Consider the following 19,976-nt stretch of genomic DNA (forward strand, 5'->3'; position numbering starts at 1 on the left):
ATACATTACTGGCACGCAAAATCTTAAATTAGAGTGAATAAATGACTCGGCACACCACTTCTGAAAGGTTGCCGACCCCTGGGTTGTGATATTGCAATGTGAGAGCAAGAGATGGTAAACTAGTTTCCCGCCTGCTTTAATATTGGCCCAGGTATTACAAAACTTTAAAATGGTTAATACTGGAAAACTAAATGTCTTGTTTAGTAAGCTCTTGAGGGTTTTTTCCCTTTAAGAAAAAAGTCAAATCAGGTCCTAATATAAGATACTGTATTAACAGCACTAGAAAGAGGTGTAGCTCTCTATTTATCTGCAAAACAGATACAATATAGACATCCCCACACTGGCCTGCCAAATTTCCCTACTCTGACCTTCCAAATATACCTCACTGCTGACCTACAGGGTCTGCTTTCAGGGTGAAATAGGTAGCTCAGTATCTATACCTATTTGATTACTGACCTCTCCTCTGAGGCTGCCAACAATTGTTTCAGCTAGTACTCTGTTTGAGGTTTTATATAGATAGATTCTTTCTTGTACACGAGGAGCTGGACTGAGATGACAATTCTTCATTGGCATTGTTTATAGTTGTTTTAGGAGTATAATAAAGTATACTAATCATTGAATGAAATAAGGGTAAAAAAAAATAAATTTACGGTATTGATTAGAATTGGTCTTTTTATATTCAACTGTAGTGTTCTCATATTCTGTGTGTGTATGTGTTTGAATAAATTAGACCTTAATTCATTGGCTTCAGGTGTGCTTTTGTTAAGTTAATGCATTGATCTGTTTTTCAGCGTACACAAACTTTGCTGAAAGAATACAAAGAACGGGAAAAGTCCAATGTATTTAAAGATAAGCGTTTTGGTGAATATAATACCAAAATAAGCCCAGAGGAGAAGATGATGAAGAGGTTCGCTTTGGAACGACAGGTAAAGTATAGGAATGAAAAATAATTAAAAAAAAATAGATGTAGAAATTTTTAATTTGCCAAATAAAGCTTTCTGTAAATAATACATTGCTTGGCCCCTAAGGATTCTACCAAAACCTATAACATGGCAACCATACCTAACTTTCATTGTTTTACTCCCACACATTCTGTTTTCTGAAAGCCTATCTGCATCTTTTATTCAATCTAAATGAATTCCAGAATTAGAGATCATTAAAAAAAATATATAGAAAATTTCAGAATTTTTGGTGGAAATAAGAAAACCAAAAAATTTTGGCCAAAAACTGAAATAGTTTGGTTGTCGGGGATTTGAGGATTTTTATGAAAAATCAAAATTTTCTATGTAAAGGAGACATTTTTGATGAAAAAACTGTTTTGTCAAAAATCAATTTTTCTATTGAAAAAGTTTTTGCCCAGAAAATCTTTGACCAGCCCAATCCAAAATAAAGATTTTAAAACTGAATTATTTTAACATTTACAAAATTGTGATTTTGGGAGTTAAACTAGACAGAATCCAATTTCATTCCCACAAAATGTAAATCCTTTAACTGTCATTAAACACTATTTCATGTTCTTACCGATACTCCTGAAAAAGGCCGTTTCCCTTGATGGCCCATGAAGCTCATTTTAGGGTCTTACCACTCTAAGACAGTGATTCCCAAACTTTTTACCTCGTTCTCCCCCCTTACCCTCGCCAGGAGTGGGGCCGTGGCTCCGGGAGGGGAGGATATGAAGAGAGGGCTAGGGGGCTAAGGCTGGGGCCAGAGCTGGGGGCGGGGCCGTCAGCAGAGCCAAGGCCAGCAGCCGAGGCCAGGAGCAAAGCTCGGTGGTGCTCCCTCCCCACCCCCTGTGGGGGCTGGCCCAGGCCCGAGTCGCACCCCCCGAACATTCCTCGGTGCCCCCCTAGGGGGGCACACCCCATAGTTTGGGGACCTCTGCTCTAAGAAATGGAATCGGTTTTGAATACTACTTCCATCTACATCATGTTTGGACTCCTGAGTTAAGCAGCATGATTGCATGTGCAGAAAATTCTAGGAATAAGATTAAGTTATTGGGAAGGTTAACTAATTTTTTAGTGGTTATTAAGCTTGAAACATTTTATTTTAAAAAAAAACCTTTTTTTTACTTTTTTTACTTTTTACATACACAAAATCTAGGCTTGCTTGTTCAGTAATTTTACCAGTCATTTTTTAACTAATAAAAACGCCCTTCCCCAGAATACTGTGCCTGATTCACCACTTACTTACTCACAACACTGGTTTAATTCTGTAGTTTTTACAATGGATTTAATGGAGAGTAAAAACTGTTGTGAGACGCTAACCGTTTCTCGCTTTAATGTATCTGAATGAAATTGTAGGCTTGTTAATGCTGTTAAAATAACAGAGAAGTGAAATAGGGCTCTCCTGTGCTCTCTCTTAACTGGTATTAATCTGAAAAATGTCTCATTACTAAATTGGTTGGTTTGATTATTTTTCACAGCAAAATCATGAAAAGAAAAGTATCTATAATCTCAATGAAGATGACGAATTGACCCATTATGGCCAATCTTTAGCAGATATTGAAAAACTTAATGATGTTATTGATAGCGACAGTGATACTGAAGAAAGAGGAATATTGTCAGGTAAGAAAAATCAAACTGATACCTTAATACATTTTTATCCAATGTAATTTTCATTGTTAATATAGCTGTGTGAATTGTTGTGTACCCTGCTTTCATTGAAAAAATAATGTAAAGAAAATGTTCAGATTTAAATCTCTGTTCTCTTTAGTCTGATAGAAAGTGGTGATTAGAACTTGATACGTGCCAATATCATGTTGTAATTTTTAACCATTTGCGATTTTAAGAAATATGTATAATATTTCATCACATCATAATTGACTTTTCACATATGGATTATCGTTAAAGTAAGTGCATTCAGAATTAAAATGAACTCTGGTTTAAAATCAACTATTTAGAGATGCCAGGATGCTTGCAAATATGGTACATTATAGGTGGCACCACCAATAGGAACACCTGTAGTTGAGGCTGCCTGATACATTCCATTATAAGAAGACCCTATTTTCAGTTGCTTTATAACTTTACCATTCTTCAACTATATGGGCTGAAATTTTCCATGCTCTCTCTGTGTGTGTGTGTGTATGTATATATATTTGTGTATATATATATATATATATATATATATATATATATATATATATATATATATAGTTTTTTGGGGAGGGGGAAATTTCAGCACAAACAGGGCAGCCATTTCTCAGAACAAGTTAGGGGAAAAATGCATTTTTTTGTTCATGTTAAAACGAATAACTTAAATTTTTTTTGTGTTACACATTTCTTTGGACCAGATCATGAACCTTCTACTTACAATAGTGAGCAGTTACTCATGCAAATAATCTCATTGAAGTCAGTGGGATTTCTTGTGTCAATAAGTGCTCACTAATGTGAGTAAGCTGTTTGCAGTCTGGCCATTTGGGTATAGCTGTTCATAGGAGATGTAAATTAAAATTCTTTCCATACTGATTTTTATCTTTTCTATTTGGCAAATCTGGAGCTAGTTTCTGCAACCCTTAGTCATGTGAGTAATCTATATTTATGCAAGTATCTCCCTTGGCTTGGAGAGGTCTACATATATAAATAAATATTGCTCACTGAATAAAGGTTGTTTGCACGATGTTTGGGTAGATAGATAGGTAAAAGCCAACCTGGCTGCTTTTTGTTTACTTCCTTTAGTTTATCTACGTCTTTAATGTCAATAGAAATGTGCACACCTCTTACAATTGTGTTTGTGAATGTTCTGCTAAGGAGTTAAGTGGTAGGAGTTCATGCAGTGTAAGCCCTATTGGACTATTGCACCTGAGCAAAGCAAATTGCAGGATCATGGCCTTAGTTATGTTAAAACAGTAGCTGATTTCTTTTTAACTTGATGAAAGATAGCTTTAAAGAAAAAATAGATATTTAATTCTGTAGCCCATTAGATTATAAACACTTTACATAAAAATTTTGTTTTAAACAGGTTTTCAGGTTATTTTGTTTTGGGGTACTCGTTGAATAAAAGCACTGAACACACAAATTGTGTCTTAAATGAAAGTTAGGATAGTGAACACAAGCAAAAAAATCCATTGTTGAGGCTAACATATTATCCTAGGTTCCTCTCATGAGGCATATGTCCTTGTGATGTCTGAAACTCTGGTCCTGCAAACCCTTCTGCATGTTTGTAGTCCAGTGGAATTACTCATGTTCTTAAAATTAATTGTTTCTAAATATCTGTGGGATCAGGCTTAAGTTTATGTGCTCTTATAAATTAAACACAGTCAATGTCTGGGGATTAAAGCACATTCTATTCCTGGCATAGACCTTTTCTGGAATGTTGGTCAAGTCACTTGACTTCTCCGTGCTCTATCTGTAAAATAGGAATAATAATGCTTATCTTTACATTAGTGTTGTAAGGCTTAATTAATATATTAAAGTGCTTTGAGGCCATCAGATAAAAAGTGCTATATTGCTGTCTTAAATCAAAAAGTACCTTTTGCCTGTGTGTATTTGAAAGGAAATTTAACAAAGTTTGGAAATCCAAGGTCATAGTGGGAATCCTTTTCTGAAAAGTCTTATCTTAACTTAGGCCAAGCATCAATCTTTATCTGCAGAAATGGGGTTTAAACCTTGGTTAACTTTATTCTTTCATGGAATCCATCAGTTGCTCCTGTGCCTTAATAATAGGGAAATAGCACCCCAACAGCTTAAGGAGAGCATAAATCTATAGATTCATTATTCCTTTCAATTCTCTTTTTTCAGCTGAGCTAACTGCTGCTCACTTTGGAGGGGGTGGAGGTCTCCTTCGTAGGAAAGCACTCACTGGGGAACAAGATGAAGAGGAGGAAAAACCTAAATCTCGCAAGGAGCTCATTGAAGAGCTGATTGCCAAATCCAAACAAGAGAAGGTGAGTTTATAGCCTTTGAATAAAAAAATCTGGACTGACAACATTAAGTACCACATCATTTTCCATGTGAAAACTTACAGAAGGCAGAAAACATTCAATAAAACCCATTATCAGCTTTAGGACATGGAAACCACCAAATCCTCTCTCTTCACAGGAGAAAAAATATTGGTGGCACAGTAAACAGAGGGGATATGGCTTTCTAAATACAGAGCCAAAAAATCATATACCTGACGCTGTTTACCTTGGGAAAACTGTATAAAGTGTCTGCCTCTCTGTAGGTTCCCAAACCCTCCACCTATGAAGTCTGTTAGCATGGTTAACTCGTTTTCCATGCTCTGCCCTGGAGTCACCCATTGCAGGTTTGTGCTGCTACTTCTGCTTAACGCTGCAAAATAGGAGTTGATATGAACTAATTTTTTATTACATATATGGTTTTGACTACATATGGACCTCATTTGCTCTTGATGCTGCAGGTGACTTCCTTTATTTCTGGGGGGATTCTGTGCCACTGCGCATGCGCAGAATTATGTCCCCTGCAGATTTCTTTGCTTCCCTGCAGAAAAATGACTTTCTGACTGGGAAGCAAAGGGAAGCCACAAGAGCGGTCATACGACCCTCCCCAGCAGTATGTTTCGGGTGCCCGGGCAGCCAGCAGAGGGGTAAATCACTGTGGGGCATGGGGTGGGACTGAGGAAGACCCTACCCTGCACCAGGCTCACCTGCTAGTCCTGGCTGGGCTAGGGAGGACAGGACTTCCTCTTCCCCTGCACGGCATCCGGGGACATGTCAGACCTACCCCCAGATTTCTGCTCTGGCTGTAGGAAGCTCTGCAAACTCTCTTTCCCCCTGTTCCTCCCCTGCGCTTCCTGCTTCCATTGCTCTTCAGCTGCAGGGGGATCACTGTATAGGGAGCTGCTCCCCCATCCACCTAACCCCCATGCATCCAGACCCCCTCATACTCAGACCCTTCCGCCGAGTCTCACCCCACACCCAGAACCCCCCCCCCCCCAACGGGCCTCATTCCCCCTGCACCTGGACCACCCTGGCTAGCCACCCGCACCTGGATCCACACCCTACCGAACCCCAGCCAGCTGCACCTGGATCCCCACGCCACTGAGCCCCACTCCCCCAGCATCTGGATCCCCCACCAAAGCCCTCCTGCCGAGCTCTATCTTCCCACACTCAGGACCCCCCCGCTGACCTCCAACCACCTTCACTTGGACCCCCCTGCAGAGTCCAATTACCATTGCACCCAGAAACCCTCCATCAAGCCTCTGTGCATCCAGATTGCCCCATATAGAACCCTCTCAACCCACACCTGGATACCCCCACACTAAGCCCCTCCACACTTGGATCCTGCCTTGCTGAGCCTGCTTGCCCACACCTGGTGCACCTGGCATGGAGGGGCAGGGCCCTGGGGTGTTTCTGGGGCAGGCCCTGTTCTTGCGCTGTGTCAGGGTTGGGTGCAGCCTCATCGCTGAGTCCATGTGCCGGAGGGGAGCTGAACAGTGATCTCTCACCTCTGTGCAGCCAGTGGCCTGTGCTCCCCAATGCCGTGCTGGAGCCTCCACATATATTTGACAAATAAAAATTCTGTGCACAATATTTTAAAATTCTGCACATTTTAATTATTTTGGTGCAGAATGTCCTCTGAAGTATTCTTTGTTCAGTTATATACATTACTGGCCAGTTGAACAATAATTATGTTGTATGCATATTTTTATCTTTCTAGAGAGAGAGACAAACTCAGAGAGAGAATGCCTTGGAACTCACAGAAAAACTTGACACTGACTGGAAAGAAATCCAAACCCTTCTCTCCCACAAAACCCCCAAGTCAGAGAGGAAAGATAAAGAAGAGGAGAAACCCAAGGTAAGGTTTTGGCAATACAGCTTTGTTTTCTTACAACTGATTTGACTTCATTACTGGAACCAAAGTAGTGATTGCGAGTTGATCACTAGTTATTTGTAGCTAATCATTTCTAATTAAAATATTAAAAATAAACGCCCTGTGTTTTAGTTAAATTGAAAGAATTTTACAGTCTTTGAGGGAGTTTCATGTCAGAATTGTGAGGTTGGAAGGATCTTAAGGAGATACTAATTTTAGAGAAATAAAAGGATTCATATTAAGTATTTTAAGACTTATACTCCCAGTAAGTCCATCATAATTATGGCTTCCCTTTGTTCTTTTTCATTAGCTGTTGAATTTGAGAGAGATTCCTTGTTGGATAAAAATGTGAACAATATTCTGGTTTATTTTTAAGACAAACATTTTCCTGACGAGTTAGCATTTTTTCATAGCTTCATAGATTCTAGGACTGGAAGGGACGTCGAGAGGTCATCGAGTCCAGTCCCCTGCCCGCATGGCAGGACCAAATACTGTCTAGACCATCCCTGATAGATATTTATCTAACCTACTCTTAAATATCTCCAGAGATGGAGATTCCACAACCTCCGTAGGCAATTTATTCCAGTGTTTAACCACCCTGACAGTTAGGAACTTTTTCCTAATGTCCAACCTAAACCTCCCTTGCTGCAGTTTAAGCCCATTGCTTCTTGTTCTATCCTTAGAGGCTAAGGTGAACAAGTTTTCTCCCTCCTCCTTATGACACCCTTTTAGATATCTGAAAACTGCTATCATGTCCCCTCTCAGTCTTCTCTTTTCCAAACTAAACAAACCCAATTCTTTCAGCCTTCCTCCATAGGTCATGTTCTCAAGACCTTTAATCATTCTTGTTGCTCTTCTCTGGACCCTCTCCAATTTCTCCACATCTTTCTTGAAATGCAGTGCCCAGAACTGGACACAATACTCCAGCTGAGGCCTGAGTAGAGCGAAAGAATGACTTCTCGTGTCTTGCTCACAACACACCTGTTAATACATCCCAGAATCACGTTTGCTTTTTTTGCAACAGCATCACACTGTTGACTCATATTTAGCTTGTGGTCCACTATAACCCCTAGATCCCTTTCTGCCGTACTCCTTCCTAGACAGTCTCTTCCCATTCTGTATGTGTGAAACTGATTTTTCCTTCCTAAGTGGAGCACTTTGCATTTGTCTTTGTTAAACTTCATCCTGTTTACCTCAGACCATTTCTCCAATTTGTCCAGATCATTTTGAATTATGACCCTGTCCTCCAAAGCAGGTGCAATCCCTCCCAGTTTGGTATCATCCGCAAACTTAATAAGCATACTTTCTATGCCAATATCTAAGTCGTTAATGAAGATATTGAACAGAGCCGGTCCCAGAACAGACCCCTGCGGAACCCCACTTGTTATGCCTTTCCAGCAGGATTGGGAACCATTAATAACAACTCTCTGAGTACGGTTATCCAGCCAGTTATGCACCCACCTTATAGTAGCCCCATCTAAATTGTATTTGCCTAGTTTATCGATAAGAATATCATGCGAGACCGTGTCAAATGCCTTACTAAAGTCTAGGTATACCACATCCACAGCTTCTCCCTTATCCACAAGACTCGTTATCCTATCAAAGAAAGCTATCAGATTGGTTTGACACGATTTGTTCTTTACAAATCCATGCTGGCCATTCCCTATCACCTTACCACCTTCCAAGTGTTTGCAGATGATTTCCTTAATTACTTGCTCCATTATCTTCCCTGGCACAGAAGTTAAACTAACTGGTCTGTAGTTTCCTGGGTTGTTTTTATTTCCCTTTTTATAGATGGGCACTATATTTGCCCTTTTCCAGTCTTCTGGAATCTCTCCCGTCTCCCATGCTTTTCCAAAGATAATAGCTAGAGGCTCAGATACCTCCTCTATTAGCGCCTTGAGTATTCTAGGATGCATTTCATCAGGCCCTGGTGACTTGCAGGCATCTAACTTTTCTAAGTGATTTTTAACTTGTTCTTTTTTTATTTTATCTGATAACCTACCCCCTTCCCATTAGCTATGTTAGGCATTCCTTCAGACTTCTCGGTGAAGACCGAAACAAAGAAGTCATTAAGCATCTCAGCCATTTCCAAGTTTCCTGTTACTGTTTCTCCCTCTTCACTGAGTAGTGGGCCTACCCTGTCTTTGGTCTTCCTCTTGCTTCTAATGTATTGATAAAAGTCTTCTTGTTTCCCTTTATTCCCGTAGCTAGTTTGAGCTCATTTTGTGCCTTTGTCTTTCTAATCTTGCCCCTGCATTCCTGTGTTGTTTGCCTATATTCATCCTTTGTAATCCATCCTAGTTTCCATTTTTTATATGACTCCTTTTTATTTCTTAGGTCATGCAAGATCTCGTGGTTAAGCCAAGGCGGTCTTTTGCCACATTTTCTATCTTTCCTAACCAGCGGAATAGCTTGCTTTTGGGCCCTTAATAGTGTCCCTTTGAAAAACTGCCAACTCTCCTCAGTTGTTTTTCCCCTCAGTCTTGATTCCCATGGGACCTTACCTATCAGCTCTCTGAGCTTACCAAAATCCACCTCCCTGAAATCCATTCTCTCTATTTTGCTGTTCTCCCTTCTACCCTTCCTTAGAATTGCAAACTCTGTGATTTCATGATCACTTTCACCCAAGCTGCCTTCTACTTTCAAATTCTCAACGAGTTCCTCCCTATTTGTTAAAATCAAGTCTAGAACAGCTTCCCCCCAGTAGCTTTTTCAACCTTCTGAAATAAAAAGTTGTCTGCAATGCAGTCCAAGAAGTTGTTGGATAGTCTGTGCCCCGCTGTGTTATTTTCCCAACGTATATTTGGATAGTTGAAGTCCCCCATCACCACCAAATCTTGGGGTTTGGATGATTTTGTTAGTTGTTTAAAAAAAGCCTCATCCACCTCTTCCACCTGGTTAGGTGGCCTGTAGTAGACTCCTAGCATGACATCACCCTTGTTTTTTACCCCTTTTAGCCTAACCCAGAGACTCTCAACACTTCCGTCTCCTATGTCCATTTCCACCTCAGTCCAAGTGTGTACATTTTTAATATATAAGGCAACACCTCCTCCCTTTTTCCCCTGTCTATCCTTCCTGAGCAAGCTGTACCCCTCCACACCAACATTCCAATCTTGTGTATTATCCCATCAAGTTTCAGTGATGCCAACAATGTCATTGTTATATTTATTTATTAGCACTTCCAGTTCTTCCTGTATTACCCATACTTCTCGCATTTGTATATAGGCATCTAAGATACTGGTTTGATCTTGCCTCCCAGTTTTGTCCTGACCCTCCTTTCTCTCTGCCAATATAGCCCACACTCCCTCTTGTTTCCGACCCATCTCCCAGGTCTCCATGTTCCCCACTTACCTGTGGGCTTTGCTCACCTGTCCCCGTCGAACCTAGTTTAAAGCCCTCCTCACTAGGTTAGCCAGTCTGTGTCCAAATAGGGCCTTTCCCCTCCTCGAAAGGTGAACGCCATCTCTGCCTAGCAGTCCTTCCTCGAATAGCATCCCGTGGTCGAAAAGGATTTACTTGAAAAGGATATTGGCTGACTTTGTAAATGCCTTTGAAATGTCTTTTGTACACAAATTCTCTAACTTAGCAATAGCTTTCTGTGGCAGTAACTTCACTTCTGCTTCACCTGGCCTATGAAATCTCGCTTGAGACTTAAACAAAAAAGGGTGGAAATACTAGTGATTTGGGTAGATTCATTGTGAAAGTGAATCCAGAAATTCCAACAGGTAGACAAATCTGTTACGCCATGAATAACTGATCAGGTTTTTTGCTAGGGATAGGCATAATGGGTGTTACATTGAGATGTGAGACCCCTATGGATTTTGTTTTGAGATCTGTTGAATACAGAGAAAATGGGAATCAGTGATATTCTGTTGCATTCGTATGCAGTTTGGGAGATCATTCATAATCTGGTTTAGTATAAGAGGAAAATTTTGTCAGATTTCTATCTCTAATTTTTTTAGACAAGTGGCATGGTCTAGTGGATTACAAGTGTGACTGGGAACTAGGAATTTCTGAATTCCAGTTTCATCTCTACCACTGATTTTGCAGTGTGGCTTTGGGCATGTTGATTAACTGTACCTCAGTTTCCCTATCTGTAAAAAGAGGATAATGCCTTCATAACAGAGATGTAACTCATGTTTTGTACAGTGCTTTGAAGATATAAAATGCTATGTAAGTTATTATTTTATTATTAAATATCTTGTCTGTGGGATTTTTGAAGGGATATATTTTCTTATGACTTCATATTTATAAATGTATGTATGTTTTGTAGAATGAGAATTTTCCTGGAGGGGGAAGTCTTCATGAATTTCAATTTCCACCCATTAGTCTTTCCCTTGACCTTGTATTGTGTTGGCCTTCCTTCCCGCCTTCTCCAGAGCCAATCATAGTCATTCCTGAACGAGCCAGAGGGCTTCCTGTGGAGGAGCACAGAAAAGTAATATATTTATTAATTATGAAATTGTGTATTTCTTTAGCCTGATGAGTATGATATGATTGTTCGAGAACTTGGGTTTGAGATGAAGGCGCAACCCTCTGACAGGATGAAGACTGAGGAAGAGTTGGCGAAAGAGGAGCAAGAAAGACTACAGAAATTAGAGGTACCAGAGTGTTTCAGATTGTGTTGTAGCCCTCCGACTGGTAGTGACCTCTTAAGTTTTTTGACATTGCTTAACCTCAGTTTGAAAGCAGTCATACTAAAAATTGCAGGAAACGAATCTGAGAATAAGTCCCCTGTCCTATTCTAGTGGCACTATTTTCATCACTACACTGATTTTGTGATTTACCCTTTTTTTCATGGATTTTTAATTTGACCATTAAAAAAATGTGCTGAATACTTGACTTGTGAGATTACATAGCAAGAGGACTTTTGCTATGTAATTTTGTTATGTACGAATTTTTTTTTTTTTCCCAGTTAAAAACAAGTAGCACGTTGGCTATGTTTTATATATCATTCAGACCTAAGATGTGCTTGAACTTTTATCAGATGAGCCTGTTTGGTGCACAGGAGCTGAATTAACATCTGGGCAAATCCTGCACTGCTTCCCTCCTGTAGCTGCAAAGGGTCCCCTGGCAATTGCGCTAACGTGATTCTGCTCTGTGAAGGGGTAGGATTTGCCTGGGAAGGTTTGTATGTTCCCTACACAATATGGAGCTCATTGCTCCCTGTGCATCAGTGCACAAAGAATGGGTCTAGGTAGGTCCAAAAGCCTTCTGGTAAATTGATCTTCCCCACGTAGAAGGGTCAAATTAGGACTGCAGGGCTACCTCAGCATCAAGCCTTCTATAGTGACCACAGAGGTGCACAGTAACTACTCATCAAAGTGCGGGGGAAGGATTTTTTTCCCCTTTTCCATGCTGTGCATCTCTCTAGTGCCTAGTCCAACTAATTGCTGGGCAAGAGCGGAATGCCCCACAATAAGTAATGGCTCAGTTACAGCCTGATGAGTCAGTTGACAGATTCCCATAGAGTTAAAATTCTTTTCAAAGCCTTATATTTTGTTCAAACCCATTTTAAATATAGGAAATATACATGCACATTGCAGAACCATAAAACTCTAAAGAAGCTACTACTTTCTGGTAAATAATACGTTTACCAAAATATGTATTTAAGATAATATATGTATATAAATAAATAATTCATTACCAAAGATACACAAGGCTTTTGATAAATGATATATTTCATGTCTTCTAAATAAGATTTAAAATATATACAGTCAGACTAATTTACCAGTCCCACCCACCAAAACAAAGAAAATCAAGAGTTCAGGCTAATATGTTATCATGTCTCTGCTTTTTATTGTTCCTTCCTCCCCTCTGCTAGGTGAATAATGCTAGTTAATAATTTATTTTCTCTTTGATTTTCTTTTCTTAATTATCTGTATTTTCTCCAAAATTTTCATACAAAGTAATTTAGGTCATTTGTACTATATTGTCCCTCTCCTGAATTTATTTTAAATCACAGGCTGACAGACTGCGTCGAATGCATGGAAAAGATGAACAGGAGAACAAAAAGAAACCCAAGCATATGTCAGCTGATGACTTAGCAGATGGCTTCATCCTGGATAAAGATGACAGACGTTTACTTTCTTATAAAGTAAGAATTTGATTGTTTTATGGTGACTTTCAAAGTCACTGAAATGAATTGAAAATCATTTCAAATTAAACAGAACTCTTTTCTGTTTACTTTATTATTTTTATCTAGGTGCTGCACTTTCCACCTGAACTTCATTCCCTGTATTAGGGCTGCTTTGGTCATGTTGGCAATGTAAAGCAGCCTAAAGCCATCATAGAGAACCACCCCAGTGTAGGGACATCACTTGGTGGTGTAATCAGCATTGTAGCTCCTACATCATCCACTTCTATGCAACCAGCATAAGGGCTATAGCTGTGGTTTCCCTCCACCCAGAAGGACCTGACTGGTACACAACAGTCCTAAACTGTGATATTATAAAAGTGACTTAAAGCAAACTTTATTCAATGCCTCCTCCTCCTGCCCCTGGATTGTGCTATGTATCTCTTAGTTGCAGTGGAGGATCAGAGCTCTCATAAAGTCACCTTTGTCCTTCATATGGAGGGATCATTGTGTTTTGAATGCATTGGCTTAGCTGAATGATTATACTCTCTGAAAAATGACCCTGTAAAAACAGCATGGTGGGATTTCATGTTTTCTTTCATTTTCTCAATGTCAGATATACTTGGTTAACAAGAAAAACAAGGGCTCGGTTGCTGCAAATTGTACATGGCATCTGTGTACAACACCCTCATGCATAATCACCAGTAATAAAGATCCTGTAACTAGGTATGGTGTATGAGGCAGACTATAAATAGACTCCTCTCCGAGGTCAGTATTAGTTCTACACTGCCAACAGGAATAAAAGGGAGTGAAACTTTATTCTGGGGGCAAAATTTTCCTTGTCTTACATCCTTTGTAATCTCATTGAGAACAGTTGAGTTACAAAATGTGCAAGTCAGAACAGAATTTGGCCCACCCTCAGCTCTTATTCAGGTCAAGTTGTTGGGGCTTCTGACATCTTGGGATCAAGCCCATATTAAGGGCCAAATCCTCCTTGTCCTATTCGTACAAAAGTCCCATAGAAAGCACTTTTTAAATAGAGTTGAAGTCTTCTTTTTGTGGTGCAACTCTTCAGCTACACACTGCTCCCTGCTGCCCATCTTCCAACTTTTCCATCCCCAGCACTGCTTTTCTTGCATGTCACCTGACTGCCTGTCGCTCAACTGCTTCCAATCCACCCCAGCTTTCTTCCTCTTGGTTTCTACTTCTCCATCTTCCCTCTACAACTGATACCCTGTCTTCTGTGTATTGTCCGAACCAAACTTTCATCTATAACCAACTGATCCACCTGATATACCACTGGATTTTAAATAAGATTCAATTTGTATCAAATTCAGAGATGAGAGGGTCATAATCTGATGTGTTTCTAGTAACACAAGTAAGGATGTTATTTTAAATTATAATTTTAAACCTAGCAGTATTCTTGTAAGCTATTGTAGGTTTCTTTTCTCTATTAATAGGGTGGACAACTCAATGTTGGAAATGAAGAGGAGGAAGAAGGTGGGAATGAAGAAGAGGAGGGAGAGAGTGAAGAAGAAAGTGAGGGAGAGCCTGGTGGAGAAGATGAGGAAGAAGCAATTGTTGAGGAAGATGATGCTACAGATAGTCCCTCTGACCTGGAATCTGACATGGGGAGTGAGGAAGAGGTCACTGCAAATGAAGAACAGAAGGAGAAACACAAAGGAAATGAAAAGAAACTGCAAAGTGAGGAAGAACAAAATGCTAAAATAGAAGCTGCCAGATCTGAGCTTCCATACACATTTACTGGTAAGATTCCTATTGACTGAATAGGTAGAGGGGGGGTTTGTCTGTTTGTTGGAGCCCTATGTATCTGAGGCTCCACATCATAATTGCACTCCTTCTGGCCGACAAGTACTGGACATGACTCTTCAGTTCTTGAAAACGCGACTTCTTGTCAGCAAGCAGAATTTTTCTGAATAGCATGAGAAAATCCTTTTCTGTTCAGGAGCTGAGTAGGCTATTTCTACTGCCCCTTTCAGCCCTAGAAGTGAAAGACAAAAAGCCTTGATTGAAATCAAGTTTCATGTAAGATTGTGCCCAGTGTTGCCTTAAGACCAAACGTACAGCCTGCACAGAATAGTGTTGTCTTGCAGAAAAGAATGCACAATAATTTTCTAGTATGTATTGAAAACTAGGAACAGGTATGCATTGTGTCTGAAATAAAGTCAGCTTCTCTTAGAAGAAGCTCACAGAAGTGGTATGCTGCCCCTTCTTAACATATAGTCTCTGTAGTAGAACACTGTGTGGCTTAGTATCTCTAGAATAGAACTGTGGTTGTGGAGAAAGAAACTATTCTGCATGCTGTACAGGATATTCATTCTTGTTAACTGAATATTTCACCAAACTAGTATACCAGTAGGGAATACGGAAGTACAGTCTTTAAACGAGCTATGCTGAAATTAGACAACCATTCAAACCACTTGCCAGAGTGTTTGCAGTTTCCATTTGATGGCAGTTGACACAATAACATACATTGAATAAAGTAGTTTAAATTGAATCCAGCAAAGAACTCTAAGGAAATACAATGGTTAAGGTTTTATAAAACACTTTGACTGGCACATATGTATTTTTTTTTCCATTAGTTGGTAGGCTCTTACATTTCTTATATGTTCCATACAGAATGCTAGGTTAGTGTGACTTTAAAATTACACAGTTAGTGCTACTATAAAAACACAAGCCAGAAAATATAGAATTATGGGTAAATGGACCCTGAGCTTTGGGGGAGGGGGGGGGGTGTGGTGTAATCCACTCTTTAACTATATGATTGCATACTATGTCTCAGATAACACAATGTTAATGTTTTTTATTAATGTTTAAAATATGTTAACTTAAAAATGTTTCCAGCAGTTTAATTGTTTTGTTCAGATTTGAAGAAGTTTGTTAACATAGTAAAATATTTTCTAATTTATGTTTAAGTTCAACTGGGTATGCTTGATTTTTGTTTTTATTTTTATAATAGTTCCAGAATCCTATGAGAAACTTAAAGCTTTACTGTTTGGAAGAATAATAGAAGAACAGCTAGTTATCCTAGAGAGGATTCAGAAGTGCAATCATCCAAGCCTTGCAGTGGGAAACAAAGCAAAGTTAGAAGTATGTTTGAGTTTTTAAATGAACTTTGAATGCTAAAGTGAGTTTGCTAAGTATTCAAGGAGCAGTTTGAAATATATTGGTTTTGTATTCACATTATTTGAAGAAAACTTTATCCAGAATGTACGTATGGGAGAACCCTAGGCAGTGTTCATTTGCCATGTTCTGTCTCATTATTTTTCTATGCTTTTAAAAATATCTATATTTAAGTACATATATATACACAAATATAAAGAAAAAAAACTGTAATGGTTTTAACATGATATGCTTATTGCAGAAACTGTTCGGCTTCCTTCTGGAGTACATTGGGGAATTAGCTACTGTGGAGCCACCAGAGCTCAGAACAATTGACAAATTGGTCCTGTAAGTAATAAAACATGTTGACTGTGGCCCCTTTGTGGTGGTTTGAAGGGAAAAGATAGTTGCATGGTAATAAAACACACAGTGCGTTACTTAATTTAAATTCTCCTACTAACATTGAAAGCTACTGGTTTTCTATTTACTTTATTGTGTTTTAACATTGTTTCTTTTAGTACCTTAGTCATTAATTGTATTAAAAAGCTTTCAACATTCCAAAAGGAAATTAATAGAATTCTCAGTATGCATTAGACCTTCCATAGGTGTTAGAGCTATAGAAATATGTAATTACACACACAAACTATTGTAAAGGCAAGTTATTTAGATTACTAAGTCAAGCATTTGAAAGTTAGGCAATGCCAGATTTATGGTTGCCCATGCAACATTAATTTTGTCTTGTGTCCATCCTGTGCACTGAATGAGGCAGGGGACCAAGGGCAAAATGTGATCTGGTAATTAGAGACTGTATCGTAATGAATACGTGTAAATGTGGCATTACCTAACTTTCGAGTGGTTGACTTTTCAACCTGAATAATTTTCTTTCAACATAGAAGGGGGGTTTGTGTATGTAATTTCCTGGTGTGTAATTTCCTTTTATTTTATTTTATGTTTTAAGGAAAGAGTAAAAAATTTATCATATGCAATTGAAACAATCTCCCCATCATGCATCATAAACAGGATTTGAACCTTGAACTGTCAGCATTGCAGTGCAGACTTGAGATACAGGACTATCTGTGTTAGCTTGTAGCAGGAGAAGGTTGTTATCCCAGAGGGGATGATGGACCTCTAACACCATGTGCATGTCCAGGCAGTGGTGTTGGAATCCTGGCCTGGTCTAGCACTCTTCGCCCTGAGAGACGGAGGGCTCCTGCCCGTAGAAGATAGAGATGGGAGGCTAGACCCATGTTCTCGGTCTCGGGTTTGTGGTCAGGGAAGGGGGAGCCTGGCTCTACTCTTCTCTCACCTCACCACTACAGTTGATCTGAGCACTCCCAGATGCTTCCTGTGCAGAATATTTGTTGCTGGCATCACTTTGGGGGTGGCATGGGCTAGACCATTTAGAATGTTTAGTGTTGTTGTTTTGGCAGGCTACAAATTTTTCCTGAGGCATGCCAGCAAGAGAGAGGAAATAGTGATTGTTAGCAGTTTACATCTCAGCTTAACCTGAATGGAATTTCATGGGACAAAAAAAGGACTTCTCTAGCCTGAGGACTTTGTCCCTACTCAGTTCCAAAACCCTGCTACAAACAATGGAGGAGTTAAAGCTTTTTTGGGGGGGGAAATAAATCTTTTGTAATGGAAGATGTAAGGCAACCTAAATACAAGGGTTGCTACCACCGTCTCCTTATAACAATATGACCTTAAAATGCCACATCTGGGAAAACACGATTAGATGATGAAACTATGTCTCATTGCATATTGAGCAGAATCTAAGCATCAGAGCATTCTGAACACACATTCCATTTACTTCAGTACCTAGTCACAATAACTCTAGTGGTCATGAAATTCAGAAAGAAGTCTTCAGATCATGCTACCTTAACATAGTTTTTGAGTACAATAATATATTTATGCATTAGAAATTTATATTCATATTTAAAAAACCCACAAACCTATAAGTGAGGGTGTATTTCACAAGCCCTAATGAAAACCAAAAGCATAACAGCCATATGTGTGCACCAGTTAATTATCTTCTGCAGAAATAATTTTATTCAAAGTATGTGTTTAACCTAGCACAAATAACATTTCCAAAGGTGTTTAAAAATCATAGTTCTTTATTAATATAAATGGTGTAACTTCATGGTGACTTGTGTTTCTTGTTAATAGGCCGTTGTACAGTCTTTGCCAGATGTTTCCTGAAGCTGCAAGTAACAGCGTTAAGTTTGTCCTCCAAGATGCTGCACATGACATGGAAGAAATGATTGAAGTCAAAGGCCGTGCAACATTTCCAGGGCTAGACATGGTAATTAACACATTTTTTTTTAGAAAAGTCTTTTGCCTTTTCCTTTAGTGTAAAATACCAGGGTGACATTAAATCTTGTTTTGCATTTCACAGCTTATAATTCAAAATATGACACATTGCAGCTTCTGTGGGTTTTCTATGCCCTGAATCGCCTGTCTTGGAATAAACTAATATTACAGAACAGAAGCATGGCAGCAAAAATATTAATTGAGGAGAAAACCCTGTTTGATTAACTGATTTTCAGGTTTTTTATTCAGTCTTAAAATAACTGAACATTGTTTTGCCTGAGGCTACATCTACACTACAGGGGGGGGTCGATTTAAGATACGCAAATTCAGCTACGCGAATAGCGTAGCTGAATTCGACGTATCGCAGCCGACTTACCCCGCTGTGACGACGGCGGCAAAATCGACCTCCGCGGCTTCCCGTCGACGGCTCTTACTCCCACCTTCGCTGGTGGAGTAAGAGCGTCGATTCGGGGATCGATTGTCGCGTCCTGACGGGACGCGATAAATCGATCCCCGAGAGGTCGATTTCTACCCGCCGATTCAGGCGGGTAGTGTAGACCAGGCCTGAGACTTGAGTGTAGGATTCTGTGTGTTTCCTGCAACACTTGATAACATTGCTAAAATTACTGCCACCTAGAGCAAGGTTGTCCTTTCTATCTTTGATCAAATGAAAAAAAAATTTCTCAGTTAAATAAACTGTTTAAAATAAAAAGTCTCCACAGAGATTTAGTATCCTACAGTGCAAAAACTTTTCTGCATCATTAACAAACAGAACTGTGGATGTAATACAACATTTTTTTTTTAAGATGTAGATATAATAGACAATAAATTAGGGACCTTGGAATGAAATAGTTGAGCGTCGCTCTTTATTAGTGCTTCACAGTTCTATTGGCTATCCTAAATCTATGAATAGACTTTCTTCCAAACTATAGGCAATTGGCTATTTGAGAATTCAGGATGGGATGCATTTAAAATAGTGACAAGCTATTTTCATGTTTGATAACATGCTTAAAGGACAAGCTATAAGTCAATGTTTGATTCGAAGGGAACTGCTTGCCTCATCTCTCCAAGCTTAATGGAGTAGTACAAGAGTGAAACAGACTAAGAGGAGACAATTAGCAGGTTTAAGAGATTTTAAAGATTAGGTAGGTTGGTTTTTCTCGAGTCGTTATTCCAATATGGTTTGGGCAGTGCTTGTGGATGCATCATGGAAGACTGTATCCACTTCTAGCTTCTACATTTACTATGTCACTGTCACAGTTACCAGGTTAACTGAACCTCTGACCTCTTCTGATCTTTTGGGATGGAATTCTTAGACTGGGACATAGGTTGAAGTCCTCTCTGATCAACCATGATTGCCTCAGCAGGCCTGATTTATCTTCAGTGCTTGCAGTTCATTTCGCTCTGAGATCCAGTAACCAAACAGCCTTCTTAGAGCAAAGTATTATTTATTTAGAACAAAAGCATTGTAGAGAAAACTATCCATCTTCCATATAGGAATCCTGGTAGGTCTGAGCTTCCGAACCTTCCGATACCAACAGGGTGTGGGTCTCTTCTCTTAACTCACCAAACAGTTCTCTGTCCAGCTTCAAGGAGAGTGCTCTTTAAAAGCTGTTTAGTCCTTTTTGATCACCCACATTGTCTTTCAAATTTGTGCCATGATGTCCTTATCTGGGGAGCCATTGTATTGCCTGTTT

General features: G+C 39.4%; 1 protein-coding gene across 1 annotated transcript in view; it reads left to right on the plus strand.

Annotated features, from left to right (window-relative positions):
• Positions 1–19,976, plus strand: part of NOP14 (NOP14 nucleolar protein) — a 46,150-nt gene that overhangs the window by 6,448 nt on the left and 19,726 nt on the right. The window contains exons 2-11 of the mRNA XM_065404974.1: positions 792–926; positions 2,423–2,564; positions 4,737–4,882; positions 6,615–6,752; positions 11,249–11,371; positions 12,736–12,867; positions 14,307–14,613; positions 15,827–15,957; positions 16,232–16,317; positions 18,136–18,271. Coding sequence (XP_065261046.1) covers positions 792–926; positions 2,423–2,564; positions 4,737–4,882; positions 6,615–6,752; positions 11,249–11,371; positions 12,736–12,867; positions 14,307–14,613; positions 15,827–15,957; positions 16,232–16,317; positions 18,136–18,271 — 1,476 coding nt within the window. The remainder of the gene's footprint in view (positions 1–791; positions 927–2,422; positions 2,565–4,736; positions 4,883–6,614; positions 6,753–11,248; positions 11,372–12,735; positions 12,868–14,306; positions 14,614–15,826; positions 15,958–16,231; positions 16,318–18,135; positions 18,272–19,976) is intronic.

This window comes from Emys orbicularis, chromosome 5 (assembly GCF_028017835.1).
Source record: "Emys orbicularis isolate rEmyOrb1 chromosome 5, rEmyOrb1.hap1, whole genome shotgun sequence".
NCBI lineage: Eukaryota > Metazoa > Chordata > Testudines > Emydidae > Emys > Emys orbicularis.